Genomic DNA, 16,776 nt, shown 5'->3' on the forward strand with positions numbered 1-16,776 from the left:
TAATAATAGTGGGGTAGAGAGTTCTTCAAGTGGTTCCTTCTACAGAAAATAGGATAAAAGCACGAGTATTAGAAACTATAGGAAAAATAGCCAAAGGTTCATGGAACTTACCCCTTCCAAACGAGCTCCTGGCTCTTCTCATCCAAAATCACTGAATGAAATTATTTGTAATAATTTACATATTATAACAATGCTTATCTTTAACTATTGAAGATATAAAACATTAAATATAAAATTCTAAAAATATATAATTTAGGATTTAATAATATGTGAATGGTATTATTAAATTGTTTTTGTTCATCTTATATTGTGTCTAATTTAGAAGTTACACATTTCCATAAACGTATGTGAAAGCATGTTATGTGTACATGTATGTACATGCACATATGTGTACATGTATATATGGTGTGATGCTCTCTGCAATTTCATTTGTCCTGGAGTCACAGGATACATCTCAGCCCCTGGGTAGAGACACCAAATGGACAGAGGAAAACATTGGAAAATCAAGGATAAGGAAAATCTCTCCAGCTTACTGCTGCTGTTTCTTCACTGTGCATCCCTATAGATGTTTAGACACACTCACATGCACACACAGGCACATACACCCATAGTTTTAACTTAGAATTACATCTAGGATTTATGAGACTGGGTTTCTTATCTCGTATTATTAAAAAGCATGTTTTTCTTCATAATGTTTTAAGACATGAATAACTGCCCATAGTCACCTAGGAAATGTCAAATGAATGCTTAGTATCATTTATCTTAAGTGAAATCCGAACTCTAGGAGGGGGTCATTTTTAAAAACAATTTCTTGTCAGATAGTTACAAGTAGTGACAGTCTTCTGTCCAGATAGTTCCCTCCCATACTTGTTAACACTGGCTTAGGTACAAGTAAATTACAACCCTTTAGTAGAGGTCAGAAAAAAGCTGCAAACTCCAGTGCTTTCCAGTAGAATCCAGGGCAGCCTAGCTTTTCTGACAGAATGCTCTTAGATTGAGACTTACTTAAAACATAGGTGGAAAGAAGGGCAAATTGGTTCATTTGGGTACTAAAGATGTGATTTGGATAAAGTTCATTTGGATACTAAAGAAAAAGAATTTTGTCTTCAAATTACGTGTCCCTAGATAGCTCTCCCTCTCATCTGTGGTTTGAGACATGAAAGTAATTTGATCTGGTTCTGAGAAACCATTGTTTACTTTCTCTCAAGTGATTGCTACATCCGCCTTTCCGAGCTTCCTCCATGAAATCACCCTCCGGAGTTGTCCGGCTTTGACAGAAGCTGGGAGATGTATGGCACAGTGCATGCCCGTCACCAGAGTGAATAAAAGCAAACGCGTCATTGGTGACAGTTTTACAAGTAGATCTTTCAGCTGGTTTTATGTGCTTCAGTAAAACCTACTGGTGAACTCACTGATTTATAATTTATGTTGGGAGTATGTCAATAACTCCTTTCTCAACAATGGTCTATGTTGAACCTCTTATCAAATTAGATTGAGATTGTGCTGCATTCTCACTAAAAGAATTTCGTCTCTAAGTTCTTTTTCTGTGTTCACATTTGGATGTCAGCTCCTGCTTCCCAGCTCTGTGTATGTTGGCTTGTGCACAGGAACTCTAAGGATTGTGACCATCTAAACAATGGCAAAGAAAGCTGTTCTTATTTATAGATTTCACTTTGCCAGTTAAGTCCGACTGAGGCACCGCCCATGTCCCATATGCCCTATGCTTTGCCTGGACACATTGTAAGCTGCCTACCTCCTTTGTTGTAAGTAGAGCTAGTCCAGCAGGAACGCATGGTTTCCGGTCTCTGCTTGACTTCATTTCCCAGGCCACCTCCCTCTCTTCCATCTCCTAGTTTTCTGTTGCATGTATTGTCACCCTGCCTTAAAGTCTGTATTTTTGTCATTTTCACAAGATTATTTTATTTCTGTTCAGAAAGAGGAGCAAAAGGGATTGGACAGAGCAGAGAGAAAGCAGGAGGCGGAGGGAGCTCAGCTTCAGTTATGTCTTCCTTGTAGCGCCTTTTATAGAGGGCTCTGCATACGTGTAGCCCCATCCTCTGCAGGTTCATTCTTGCTCAGTCTCTGTACTCCGTCTGTTCCTCCTTCCTTTCCGGCCACCCACATCTACCTGACCATTACAAACTCAAGATGCAGATTTTAAAATTTCTGTGACCAACTCAAAGCCCTAGATCTAGCCTGGGTAGCAGTTGAGCTGGTCGGTCCGCCAGCTCCCCTGCACCTACGGCACAGTGCCGCTAGGGCGAGCTCCGGCGCTGCTCGGCCAGCTTGCTCAGTGCTGCAGCCGGCAACAGCTAGGTAGAGCCAGTTCTCCCCTCATGCCCTCAGGGCTGTTTCAGCCGCCCCGTGCCAGCTGGGGTGGCTGGCTCCAAGCTAGGTACTGGGCTGGCTTGCTCTCACCCTCCTGACTGCTGGAGTTTGTGAGCATGTACACCTGAGTTTTTAATGTCAGGTAGAAGGTCCTACACAGCTAAAGCTGTAAGGTCTCCATGACATAAGGCAAAAGCTGGGTATCCAGTATTGCTAGTGTAGCAGAAGCCAGAGACCTCAAACCGGAGCAGTGAGTCATTGCAGGGAACGTTTACAGGTAAAGAAGTGTGGACACAAGAGCATATACTGAGGGCACACTGACACAGTACAGCCTCCCTGAAGAGATCTCTTTTTTTTTCTCTTACTCGTAGTTTGGTTGCAAAGGGCAGAGGTACAAAGGGTCAGGCGGATGAGTGAGATTGGAGTGTATTGATGTGAATTCAAAAGGAGTCAAAAAGTTAAGAAAAAATATTCTGAGCATGTTTTTCCTCTCTCTCATCTTTGGCTTTATAGTAGTTTGCAACTCAGCGCCTTTCCTCACCTTTTTGCTCAGACATTTTAGGAATTCATGGATAGCCGTTCACAGCCTTGTTCTCCTACTCACAGAGGAGGCTAAATTTGTGGAACAGTTGACATTGTTTTGAAACTGTTCACTAATGATCAGATGACTTCTTTGAAAGTTTAAAAGTCCTTAAATTTGCACGAATATGAGTCGTATGCATGGGTGCTCCTGCAGGCCGCCTTCCACCCACTGACTGCATCGCTGTCATTAGTCATTGTTTCGGGTTTCTGAGAGCTGGGATCCCATGTGTTCACATCACTCCCACATTTGCTCTTCTTGATTCAGCTGTGGCTGCTGTTGGCTTTGTGCTGTAGGAGATGGGAACAAGCTCACCTTGTAACTGTTGTTTATAATCTAGGAAATCTGCGTTCTCCCTCACTGCCAGCTAGGAGGCTCTCAGTGAGTGTGAACCTTTTCTATAATAACGCTATTGGACTTCGGTAGGGACTGAATGAGTACCTAAATTACTTTAGGAAGTTTTAACACCTTAATACTAAGCTTTCCAAACATAGGAGCAGAAGATGTCTTTGCATTTATTCATGTCCTAAATTTTGAATTTTGTTGTTTATAGTGGACACTTTTTTAAACCTCCATAATTAAATTATTTTGCTAAGATTTTGAATTATTATTGCCTTTGTGAATGAAATTGTTTCCTTAATGTTATTTTATGATCTTTTCTAGCTTCTAGAGATCAATGACTGGGGTGCTATCGCTGACGTCTCTAAATTACCCCCCCCCCCCATGTATTTTAAAGTGGACAAGAGGTTTGAGTGAATGTGTCAGAAAATAACATTCATAGTAATTAGCAAGTTCTGAATTTAATACAAAATGTTGAATTTTGCTAAGGTTACACCTCTCTAAGTGAACATTTGAAATGCTGGCACCGATGTAAATAGCTTTTAGGGACCTGTCACACAAAGTCTTCAAAGTCGGAAGTGTGAAAACTGTGTTCTGGGAATAATTTAGAACTTGTTACTCCTTTGTGTCTTAGCTTTCTCTCGAAGGTATTGGGTATGTTATGGCATTGGCTTTTTACGTTGTGTGTACACCACGCACTTATTTATGTCTTCCTGTTTATTCACAGGCCACAGAAACACTGTTTAGAATGGGCGTTGCAAGAGGAACCATCACAACATTAAGAAATGGAGAGGTAAGATGAGAGTCTTGACATGGCTATGCTTTGTTTATTATCTTGCATTAATTCTTGGCTTGCAGTATCCACAGCACACACGGTTGGGACGCTGTTCTGTGCGGCTCAGTGTGACATTGCAGTATCCGCAGCACACACGGTTGGGACGCTGTTCTGTGCGGCCCAGTGTGACATTGCAGTATCCGCAGCACACACGGTTGGGACGCTGTTCTGTGCGGCCCGGTGTGACAGAAACACTCGACGGACATAAGCTGCACTTGCTGTGCATCTGTCACCGCTTCTGCTTAGTGGGGTTAACTGCCGAGTCATGGACTCTGGTTCCTAATTTCTTTTAAGAGAAGGTGGCATCTCTGATAATTTGCACATAGACATTTCAGTGAAAAAATCATTTGCCCTTTATGCTTCCTTTTTTGTCAAAAGTAGGATTCTTACCCACAGCTCCAGGGGAGACTGCAGTCTGAACTCAGTGCCTTAGAACTCGCCGTCTTGACAGCTGTGCTTCCTTTTTATGTTATGCAGAACTGCTACTTGTTTCCTATGATAAAAGTTAAAACAGGTAGTCTTTCTTCATTGGCAGAGAAGGTGGGGGGGGAGAGATATGTTTGTCTGTCTTACTGAGTCAGTTCAGGGATGTTGTAGGCTATAAGTCTTGATGATTCTATATGTCCTGCCAGTTAAAGATAGTCTATCACCTGGAATACATTTCTACTAAAAAATTAACAGCAGTCTGTCTTTATCTTTATTTCCTTCTTCACTAAGACATATGTAGGTTGCAGGTGAATATAATATTTTGTTGCTTTATTCTTTCTTCTTACTAGTAAATGCATAATAATAAAACATAGTGTTTTTTTTTATCCTGGAATTAAGTTATTTGTTATTTATTGTGGTATTTCCAAGTAGTAGGCTCAGTATTTAACAGTGCAAGTGACTAAGAGGTAATGGGAATTATAAACCCACATGACTATAATCTGGGTTGGCTTGTACATTTGTTCATTAAGAACAACCATGGCATCATTTAAAAATTCCTAAATATTTAATTGTACATTGGCGAATCACTATAGTATATCAACATATTTTACTGATGAAGAAAGACGTAATCCCCGTACCCATAATAAATTGGCGAGTGCTGTCTCTATAAAGGAGACTTTATCTCCCTCAGCACAGGACGGCTTTCTAAGCAGTTGTTGAGTGTGCCAGTTTATATTGGGCACATGACTTTAATTTATTGAATGAGCAGTAACTAATATGCTGGTTTTCCAGCCATTCTTCATTTTTACTGGGAGTTACTTCATATAACAAACCTGGATTAACATTGGACCAAGTGCCTAAGCACCCTGTTGATCTGCTCTTAAAATCAGTAAGATACACATTAGTTTTTATATTTTATAATACAATGTGTCATTTTTATCAAGGAAATTATTGAAGGGCTTTGAATGCTGTTACAAGATTAAATGTATGAAAAACATTTTTGAGCAGTAGAGTGCTATGTTATGTTTTTTTTAAGCTCATGATAATAATATATGGGGGAAATTATACTGGTCATATTCAAGATATGGAGGCTTAGGGAAGGTATTTTTGCCTGAGGTCAGGTAGGCAAGAAGTAGGAGAGCGTGTATTGGAACCACAGCTCTAAGACTTTTCCCATTTGCTTCAGTATGGTTCCTGTAGACAAGAGCTTTCAATCACTAGTAATTGTATTTGAATATTAAATAACTGTATTCTTGCTAAAACTTCAAAATTTAATCAGCAAACATTTTTATATATTCTAAATTGCTACTTTTCATGTGTCTAGAAAAATATATGGCTTAACATAAGCAGAAAAACAAAAGTATTTACTCCTTAATCTGTTGAGCTAATCGAATAGCCAGCTGCGGTAAATGTTTTGTGAAAGCTGTCGTAGCTTCCTGACTTAATCGTATAAAGTAGAAAGCAGATAATTTTCTAGGTGGGTTTAGAAATGTGTTTGTGTGTCTGCATGGTAGACTCTGTTCACCTTGGTAAGTAGTCACTGGCCGAGAAATGAAAGTTGGTGATTTTTCAGGAGAGCTGTGTCCTGCACTCCACCGCTCAGTCGTGTCTGTAAGAAGAGCATTCTGTGCTACAGATGTTCATCCTTAAATTTACGTCTGTGAAGAATTACCTTTCTTAGTACCTTAGGATGAGAATCAAGCAGGGACTGCTGTTGTATATGGTTTATTCTCTAAGCCTTATGTCATTTCATGTTGTGTGTACCTGGTGCAGGTTCTGTAGCAAACATGTATGCATGGAACATATGGGTGACGGAGCCCAGCATTGTGAAGCTGTGTGGGTTTGGGACAGGACTGAAGTTGTCAGCCTCACACAGCAGTGTCCTTACCTGTGTGGCCGTTTGGTTCTTCACAGGGCTACCCGTCCACTGACTACCGCAGGGACTTCAGGTTACAATTCCCAGCTTCAGTTACATGTGCCTCTCTGTTGGAAAGTTGGTACTGTAGTCCTTAATTAATTGATAGGGTATCGTTATGACAAAGTGATTTGTCTGAAGCAGTGGTTCTCAACCTTCCTAATGCTGTAGCCATTTAAAACAGTTCCTCATGTTATGGTGGCCCCCAACCATAAATTTATTTTTTTGCTACTTAATAATTATAATATATAACAATTACTTAATAAGTATAATATAATAAGTATACTGTTATTAATTGTAGTATAAAGTGTCTTCTGATGGTCTTAGGTGACATCTCCCCTGCCCTTAAGGGGTTGTGACCCACAGGTTGAGAACCACTGTCTTTAGTCTTTAGCCATGCTGAATTGATTGATCTCTTGCGGCTCTATTGATTTTTTTTGCACTATTTAAATAAAAAAAAAAAAAAAAAAAACTATTTACTTTCATTTAATGAAAAAAAAATCTTATTTTAAAAGACAGTGTTTGGCATTGAGTTTGAAATGTTGGAGGTATTGATTTCCTGACCAGAAGGACGTACTCATGCTCTTTCAGTCATTCGTTGACTATTCTGTGTCACTGGCGTTATCTCCGGTGCCCGTCCCGTGCCAGTGAGTGAAGTTGGCAACAGTCTGCACTTGGTGAGGACGCATGCTAACCTAGCAATAACTTATTTTTATTAGGGAATGTTAAAGCATACAAAGAAATTAGGAAATACCTAATTACCAAACTTCAAAATCAGATGTAAGCAAGACTGTGGTTTGCAAGTAAAAGCTATTTAAATTACAGTGGGGTTCAGTTAGTGGTTTGCCAAGGAGATGCATCTTTCTCTGTAACTTTATGATACGCATGAGCAGGACTGAGGGTGAAGATGTTGGAAGACAGACAGTATGAAAAGAAGCATGTGGATAGCTCTGGAGAGATACTCTGGACACACAACTTTAATGGGAGAATCCAGAGAAGACATGGGAGGAGGTTGAATGTTTGTTGAAATATCCTTTCTTGAGGGCTTATTTTCTAAGCACGTTATAATCTTATTTTTACCCCAGAACAACTTTCCTTACAGAGCATTATTGAGAGAAATGGAAGGTCCACAAATACTGACAGATTTAGGAGCCAGTGTATGGCCTCAGAAAACTAGAAAAAAAGCAACAACATCAAAACCCAGGAAACTGTAAAATTCATTTGGAGTCATAGAAAACTCTCAGCACCAAAAATCCCCCTCCTCGGAGAAGAACAGTGAACACTTGGTAAGAAAGGGTAGAGTGCGTGCTGCTGAAGATGTAGACATGTTGGAAGGTCGGTTCCTATCACCACCTTGGAATACACTGGAGGCTCCTCAATAGAATGACATGACCAGCAGTTATGTTCCTTGAAATATAGCCAGAGTCCAACGAATAGAGTAGTCCCTACCTGTTGGGAATGGAGGGAGGAACGGTGACAACTCGAGGAGAGGTGAGATGACGACGCTGTGCCGTCTGACACAGAATGCAGAGCATCACGCGTCTCCCTCACGCTCAGTCATTAAAACGTTGGTCGTACAAAAGAAACTGAGAGTACACAGATGGTGACTCTCATCTTGGAGGGAGGGTGGGAAAGCTTGAACTTAGAAAGTTGTTACCATAGAGAAATGACTAATGCTTGAGACAAGGGATATTTAACTTGATCCAACAATGCAGTCATGTCTTGAAACATCACTTTTTTGTGCACTCTTTAATATGTACAAATTTTATATCAATTTTATTCACTTAGCACTATTATTTTTGACAAGAACTTTTAGGTTAAGAAAACAAACCTTCCATTTTCTTGAAAATTTCCTATATGTAGACTTACACTATATGCATACCTCATTGAGGTCATAATACAGGAGTTAGAGGCGTGGCCTCCTTTCTGACTTAAGCAGTCCCTTGTCACGAAAAACCTGCATCTCAGTAGACCCAGCTTCTCTTTCTGGCTTTTCTAGATGTATCCTGGGCTAATATACTTAAGTTTTTGCAAATTGGTGTTCAGAATTTTGAGAACGTGGATTAGATGAGGTTTATGGTTCCGGGTCGCTCTAACATTTCCTGCTTTCAAGAAGATGTGTATGTCCTGTCTGCCACATACATCCAAGGTTGGGTAGGCAGCCCTGTCTGTCCGAGAGCACTGCTTTGAAGCTCTGTGTGCTCACAAGGCTGGGCTAGGCTGCTACACACACCGTGTTCTTAAGTGCCAGCTCATTTCAGTGCACGTCGGCTTCTCTACCACGGCTTCTCAAAATGTTTCCATGTTTTACTTTCTGTACTTAGGAAAGATAATAGTTTAAGATACTGTAAAGCCATAATACAGCACACAGTGTATTTTAAAGGTTTACTACATAAATGGGAACACAGCAGTATGATTTGTTGCTGATTTGACAAGGTGCTTATAGAGTTTGACCCTACATCTACTTGTGGCATTTGTCATTTGTCATTTCCTGTTTCTGTGAGAGAATATCCTGGAAAAACCAACTTAAGACAGGATTTATTTGGCTTTCAATTCCAGATTATGGTCTATTGTTGCATAGAACTTAAGGCAGCAGGAAGTTGAAATGGCTGGTTGCGTCATATCCACAGTCAGAGTGGGGAGCAGCTAATAGATATGTGCATTGTACAGCTCATGAGCTGATGCTGCCCACTCAGTCAGTCAGTTCGCTCGAGAGCATCTCCACAGGACATGTCCCTCCTGAGGCCTCCATCTCAGGTGATTTCACATTATTTCAGATTATGTCACGTTAACAATTTAAAACAAGGGCTGGAGAAATGGCTCAATGGTTAGGAGCACCAACTGCTCTTCCAGGGGTCCTGAGTTCAATTCCCAGCAACCACATGGTGGTTCACAACCATCTGTAATGGGATCTGCTGCCCTCTTCTGGTGTGTCTGAAGACAGCGACAGTGTAGTCACACACATTAAATAAATACATCTTTAAAAAATTAAAACAAGTTATTCTACGTGGATTACTAGGGTGGGATCCTCTGTTTTGTAAGTTTCCAGGAGCCTGCTTTAATAACTAGTGCAGAATTCTCCACTATAGAGCAGGCACAGCAGTGAGATTCCCATGGCTGTAGAGCTGTGTTTCTTGAGGCAGGAGCCTGGTAGATGATGGGAATCTGAGTGTCTGATCGACAATTCTGTGGATGGATTTACCAACGGCTTCTGTGGCAAATGCTCTTTTAGTGTAAGACAAACAGTAATATAAGTATTCTTATTGACATTTTTATCTTTAAGTGTTAGTACTGTGTTAATTCAAAGATTTGGTGCTAGGATCCACAAGAGAGGGGACTTGCTGGATTTGTCTTTCTGCATCTGGGTTACCTCCCTGAGTATATTATCCAGTTTCATCCATGTACCTGCAAATTTTATGTTTATTTTTCATGAGAGATGAATAGAATTCTGTTGTGTATATGTATTAGATTTTGATAATCTATTTTTTAAGTGTGGTGAAGAGAACTGCAGTGAACAGGACTAAGCAAGTATCTCTGTAGGAGGCTACTGAATCTTTCGGGTATGTGCCGAGGAGTGAGAAAGATGTTTTTAACTTGGAGAATTCTCATTGATTTCCATAAAGGCTGTACCAGCTTGATTCTCACTAGCAGTAGATGAGAGTTTTCTTTTCTAGCATCCTCTCTAGCATTTGTTACCAGTTGATTTCTTAATCTTTGCCATTATGACTGGGCTAAGAAAATCTTGGAAGGTGAAAGAACAAAGCATTCGTATTACCGACAGAGGTGGCTTTGAGGTTTGATGACAACAGAATGCCAGTAACTGGAACAGATATTTTAAAAGCATCGTAGACAAATCCAGCTGCGATAGTCCAGTGACATCTAGTGCTTCCTCTCCTCCCTTTCCTCTCCTGAGTAACTGTTGTGTGCTTTTAAGTTATAAACAAAACCAACCATTTCAGCTTGTAGGATACCTCATAGTCCACTAGTTGAGCCTAAATTTTGTCAGATGGGACCTTTTTGCTTAGTGTCTTCTCTGAGATAAAAGCATTGTATCTTGAGAAATAAGATCATGTATCTATAAGGTGTGTCTCAGTGTCTAGTGTGAGCTAAATACATTAGATTTGTCCTATGCTAAATCATAATTATTTTAATTATATGGAAGCCTTATAATTTTTTATAGTAAGTTGAGAATCCGTAGCGAGAGAGTTTAAGTGATTTGATTCATAGCTGTGTTAACAACAGTGCTCTGCTCCCTTCTGAGTAGTCAATTATTTCCTTGAAGGTCATGCGATTTAGGTTGGCACGTACTGTTGTGCATGTGGTATGTGTTCAGTTACAGACTTCCTATACTTACTCAACCAAATCCTGCTGATTGCATCTTTGTTTTTATACAAGTCATAAACATGTCAGGAAGTGCTGGTCAGGAAGTGCACTGGCAGAAGAGAAACTGACGTGCAAAGAGCACGGTACACAAAAGAGGGTAATGTTACTGCATGTTGAGACCCTGTTCTTATGAGAAGTGGAAATGGTTGGTCAAAGGTCTCACTGAGGTGAGACACTAACCTTTCACAGAGGCAGCCTTTCTTTGCTGTTGATCCTACAAAAAAAAATTAGATTCCCGGTTTTGCAACATTATCTTTGTTTTTTGTTTAATTTTTAATAACAGGAATAAAGTATCAAGATATAATATATATACATCTACTAACATAGACATATTCTCTTCTTTAATTCAGTAGTTTCTTCACATTTGCCTGTATCTTTCAAGAAAAGAAAAATTAAAAACAAAAATTTTGACCTTTTTAGAATATTCCCAAATACCATATTTATGATAGTTCTTCTTTTCTCCTGGACTGATTTTCAATTTTTTTTTTTTTGGGACGCTGTACAATAATTAATTAGATTTTATCCTATAAAAGTTATAATGTATTTAATAGGATCCAAAGAACAGATTTAGTAGTATAGGTTGTGGTCTAGAGATTATTCATATTGTGCAAGAGTGCAGAGAATTCCCAACCTAGTTTCTGTATTGTTTTGGGAATAAATGAGTCTCAATTATAAAACAGGAAGTTTGAAGTCAGTAAAGTCTCCTTGCCATCACATCTGGGGATGCAGTGTTAGTTATCACAACTGGCTGACTCAGTAATATCACATCTGTGTGATACAGTGTTAACCATCACAGCTGGGGGGAATACAGTGTTAGTCATCACAGCTGGGAGGGATACAGTGTTAACCATCACAGCTGGGGGGATACAGTGTTAGTCATCACAGCTGGGGGGATACAGTGTTAACCATCACAGCTGGGGGATACAGTGTTAACCATCACAGCTGGGGGGGATACAGTGTTAGTCCTCACAGCTGGGAGGGATACAGTGTTAACCATCACAGCTGGGGGGATACAGTGTTAGTCCTCACAGCTGGGGGGATACAATGTTAGTCATCACAGCTGGGGGGATACAGTGTTAACCATCACAGCTGGGGGATACAGTGTTAACCATCACAGCTGGGGGGATACAGTGTTAGTCATCACAGCTGGGGGGGATACAGTGTTAGTCATCACAGCTGGGGGAATACAGTGTTAGTCTTGCAGCTGGGGGGATACAGTGTTAACCATCAAGCTGGGGGGGGGGATACAGTGTTACTCATCACAGCTGGGGGGGATACATTGTTAACCATCACAGCTGGGGGGGAATACAGTGTTAGTCCTCACAGCTGGGGGGATACAGTGTTAACCATCACAGCTGGGGGGGGATACAGTGTTACTCATCACAGATGGGGGGGATACAGTGTTAGTCCTCACAGCTGGGGGGGATACAGTGTTAGTCCTCACAGCTGGGGGGATACAGTGTTAACCATCACAGCTGGGGACGATACAGTGTTACTCATCACAGCTGGGGGGGATACAGTGTTAGTCCTCACAGCTGAGGGGATACAGTGTTAACCATCACAGCTGGGGGGATACAGTGTTACTCATCACAGCTGGGGGGGATACAGTGTTAGTCATCACAGCTGGGGAGGATACAGTGTTAGTCCTCAAAGCTGGGGGGATACAGTGTTAACCATCACAGCTGGGGGGGGATACAGTGTTAGTCCTCACAGCTGGGGGGATACAGTGGTAACCATCACAGCTGGGGTGGGGATACAGTGTTAGTCCTCACAGCTGAGGGGATACAGTGTTAACCATCACAGCTGGGGGGATACAGTGTTAACCATCACAGCTGGGGGGGATACAGTGTTAGTCATCACAGCTGGGGGGGATACATTGTTAACCATCACAGCTGGGGGGGATACAGTGTTAGTCCTCACAGCTGGGGGGATACAGTGTTAACCATCACAGCTGGGGGGGATACAGTGTTAGTCCTCACAGCTGGGGGGATACAGTGTTAACCATCACAGCTGGATTTTGCAGTGTTACTGTGGTGATACAGGGTTACTTAGCACATCTAGTGCATGCAGTTCAAAGAAGTCCAAGAACACAGATTTTAAATTCTTTACTAACTAGGTGAAGTAATACTCTGCCCACAATTCACTTATGAGCAGGCTTCCCTGGACTCCTAGTTTCCAGTGACCTTGCTCCCTTAGTCATCCGAGTAAGCTGAGGGTACAGCTGTGCCAGGTGCTGCAGTCATCTCTACCATATAAAACATCCTCATTTGCTTCATTAGACTGTCTTACACTTTTCTCTCAACCTAATCAATATCCTGACCAACTATCAAACAGTAAGGTTTTACATTTTCAGAAATTGAAAGGATTCTTAAGATAGCATCAGCTTGTTTTGATCCTAATATCAGCTTTAGGCCAGGAGACTAATTATTTCCATATGGGTAGTCCCAACTACTTCCTCATTGCCAGTCTCTCTCTAAACTTAAACCTGAGTGCATGCAGAAGCAAATAGGGTTGTACATGTAAAAACATATACAGAGAAAAGATTCCTTTGTAGAAAATGTACCAAACTACTTGTAATTTTGCGTGTAATATTAGAATGAGTTAAGCAGTAGTAATTAGATCTTTTGGCTTATAGAAATGTCCATTCATACCTCCATCCATCCATCCATCCATCCATCCATCCATCCATCCATCCATCCGATTCTTTCTTTGTCCTCTGTATGCAAAGTTGTTGTGGTGAATATTCAGGGAGGGCAGGCACAAGATAAGGCCTGTGATTAGACAGTGAAAAAGACAGGTGGGGACAGAGTTTTGGAAAGGAGAGAGAAGCCAAGAGAGGAGAAGAGGCAAGATGGAGAAGGATGAGGAGGCTTTAATTAGCCACAAGTAGCTATGGATATCTTATAAGGGATGGATTATTGTAGGACAGTTTGTCTTATCTAGATGGGCAGGTTATATCTTACCAATTGAGTTTATTGTTTGGTTTTGTGGAGTGTAAATTTACCGAAATACGTTATTGAGATAAATCTGATTGTTACAAGTTTGTGGATTTTGTCAGGCTGGTGTGAGTTGTGCTGGTGACCACAGAGGGTGGTTGTTAGGAGTGTGGGCGAGTCTGCGGCATGGGGTAGGGAGCCTCCAGATAGATGGAGCTGGTCAGAGAGGTGGAGAGATCTCCACTGGGACCGGAACGAGTTTGGCAACAGAGAGGCAGAAGGGCAACTGCTGCCGAGATGAAAATACCCAGCTAATGCCGTATGGCTCAATGATGCTGGCACAAATGAGGGTTGGTAATCATTTTTAAAAAGAGATATATTTGTTTTATGTGTGAGGACACTGTAGCTGTCTTCAGACACTCCAGAAGAGGATGTTGGATCCCATTGCAGATGGTTGTGAGCTACCATGTGGTTGCTGGGAATTGAACTCAGGACCACTGGAAGAACAACCAGTGCTCTAACCACTGAGCCATCTCTCCCACCCTGGTAAATCATTTTTAATATTTACCGCTACATGAAGTCCTGTGTAGTGTCAAGTACTATGTGATTTGGTTCCAGGAGGCAGGTCAGAAAAGACATAAGGATTTAATGGTAAAGACGTACCCTTAATTTCAGGCAGAAGACCATACAGATTTCTCATGACTTAGATGTAAATATGATCAAAGATTATGGGGAAGATTGTTTAGGTGGCTTGAATTGATGTTACCATGTTAAAAATGCTTGGTTCACTGACTTTGTTTGCTCAGGCTTTAGTGTAGTAGCTGGAAGTTAAATTACAGTGGTCTGGGAAGATCATGAGAGTGGGGTGGGTGAGTAGACATTGTGAAGCCTCTTACTAGGGAGGGTACTAGAGCATGAAAAATAGATAACAAAAGGGAAGCAGGACTTACAAATCAAACAGGCTTCCAATGTAAATAATGTTTCTTTTTCTTTGCTTATTACATGACATGCTATACCAACTATTACTAAACAGATATATCCAGAAGTGCCGAATGTGTGTGTGTGTGTGTGTGTGTCTGTGTGTGTCTGTGTGTATGTGGTATATGTGTATGTGTAAATGGTAATTTATGGAGATTATAAGATCATCAAATGTATGAACATGGAAAGAACAATCCCAATCAGTCTCGAGATCCTTGCTGTTGATAAGTCCAACTTTGTCTGTGCTCAGAGGTTTCCATGTCAAACCACTTTAGCACTGTCTCCCCATTTCTTTTCCTAAGTGATAAATTGGCATGGTGTGTAAATTTGGTGACATAGTATTAGTTTCTTCATATGTTATAGAACGTTGTCATAGTGAAACTTATTTTCAGTGATTATGTATTCAATAACTTGTTCATAGTGAGACTATAGGAATATGAAATGTGATAAACACAATTTTTTAAATACCTCTTGTAAACTTGAAAACATGATTAGTTTTTAAAATGGATTTACTCGTCATGACAATAGAAATTACCTTCATTGAAAGTATACAATGAAATGATTTAATTTTAAAATATTTTTTAAAATTTTAGTTTTTTTAAAAATAATTATTTAATCTTTTTTTTACACCCAGATTTTATTCCCCTCCTGTTCCACCCTCTGACTGTTCCACATCCTGTACCTCCTCCTCGCCCCCAACCCCATCTTCATGAGGACGTCCCCCCCACTCCCCACCCTACAAGATTTCCCCACTGCCTGGGGCCTCCAGTCTCTTGAGGGTTAGGTGGATCTTCTCTGAGTATAATGTTCTTATTAATTTTCTGAATTATATATATGTATGTGTGTGTGTGTGTGTAAATGTGTGTGTATCATATCATATATTTAGTCATGTTCCCCTAAAACTTATCCTAACTTCTAACATGAACACTTGCCACCTTTCTACCCCTTTTCAACTTTCTGCCTTCTTTATTTTATAATGCACTGCGTCCACTTTGAGTTACTCATACTCATGGGTGAGGGACCGTCCAGTGCAAGAGTGGTTAATGTACCAGGGACCATATACTTAAAGAAAGCTGACTCTGCCTATTCCAAAAGCCATTAACTCATTAGCTCCCCAGTTGGGGATAGAGGTCTGTGAGTCCTTCCTATTCCATGTCAGAATAGTGACTGGCTTCATCTTGTGCTGAGAGTTCACACAAGCTGCCATCATCTCCAGAAGGCACTGTTTTACAGTGATCCTCCTTAGCTTCTGGCTCACACAGTCGTTCAGTCAGTCTTCCTATCCTCTTCTGTCCATGAGCCTTGGAGATGGGTAGAGTGATGTAGATGTCCCATTTGTGGCTGAACATTCTATGGACACTGTGGCAGTTTGAACAAAAAGGGCCCCATAAGCTCAGGTGTAATAGGAGGTGTGGCTTTGGTGGAATAGGTGTGGATTTGTTGGAGAAGGTGAGTTACCGAAGGTAGGCTTTGAAGTCTCAGATGCTCAAAATAGGCCCATTGTGGCATTCTCTTGCTGCTTCCTGTGGATACAGATATAGATATCTCATCACCATGTGTGCCTAGATGCTGCTGTGCTTCACCTCTATGATGAGAATGGACTACACCTCTGAAATGTAAGCCATTCCCAGTTCACTGTTTTTCTTTATAAGAGTTGTCATGGGTCTTCCAATGCTGGACCATATTTTTGGCTCCTTCACTGGGGCCCCATATGGTCAGTCTGATGGTTAGCTGCAAGCATCCTCCTCAGTATCAGTATGGCTGTGGCAGAGCCTCTGAGGAGGCATCCACATCTAGTTTCTGCCAGTAAGCACTTCTTGGCATCAGCATTAGTGCTTGGGTTTGGTGGCTGCATGTGGGATGGATCCCCAGGTAAGGCAGTCTCTGAGAAGGATTCTCTCTCTCTCTCTCTCTCTCTCTCTCTCTCTCTCTCTCTCTCTCTCTCTCTCTCTCTCTCTCTCTGTCTGTCTTTCAAGAGTTGTCATGGTCATAGTGTTTCACCATAGAAACACTAAGATACTTAACTCTGAGCAGTTTTGAATTTCTGCATTGATTA

At 41.0% G+C, this 16,776-nt stretch overlaps 1 protein-coding gene across 1 annotated transcript in view; it reads left to right on the forward strand.

The window, feature by feature from the left end:
* The window catches only part of TMEM135 (transmembrane protein 135), a 176,472-nt gene that overhangs the window by 66,801 nt on the left and 92,895 nt on the right, over positions 1–16,776 (forward strand). Inside the window, exon 5 of the mRNA XM_080912125.1 lies at positions 3,975–4,040. Within this exon, the coding sequence (XP_080768251.1) occupies positions 3,975–4,040 (66 nt within the window). The remainder of the gene's footprint in view (positions 1–3,974; positions 4,041–16,776) is intronic.

Source organism: Micromys minutus, assembly GCF_963924665.1.
Source record: "Micromys minutus genome assembly, chromosome: 2".
NCBI lineage: Eukaryota > Metazoa > Chordata > Mammalia > Rodentia > Muridae > Micromys > Micromys minutus.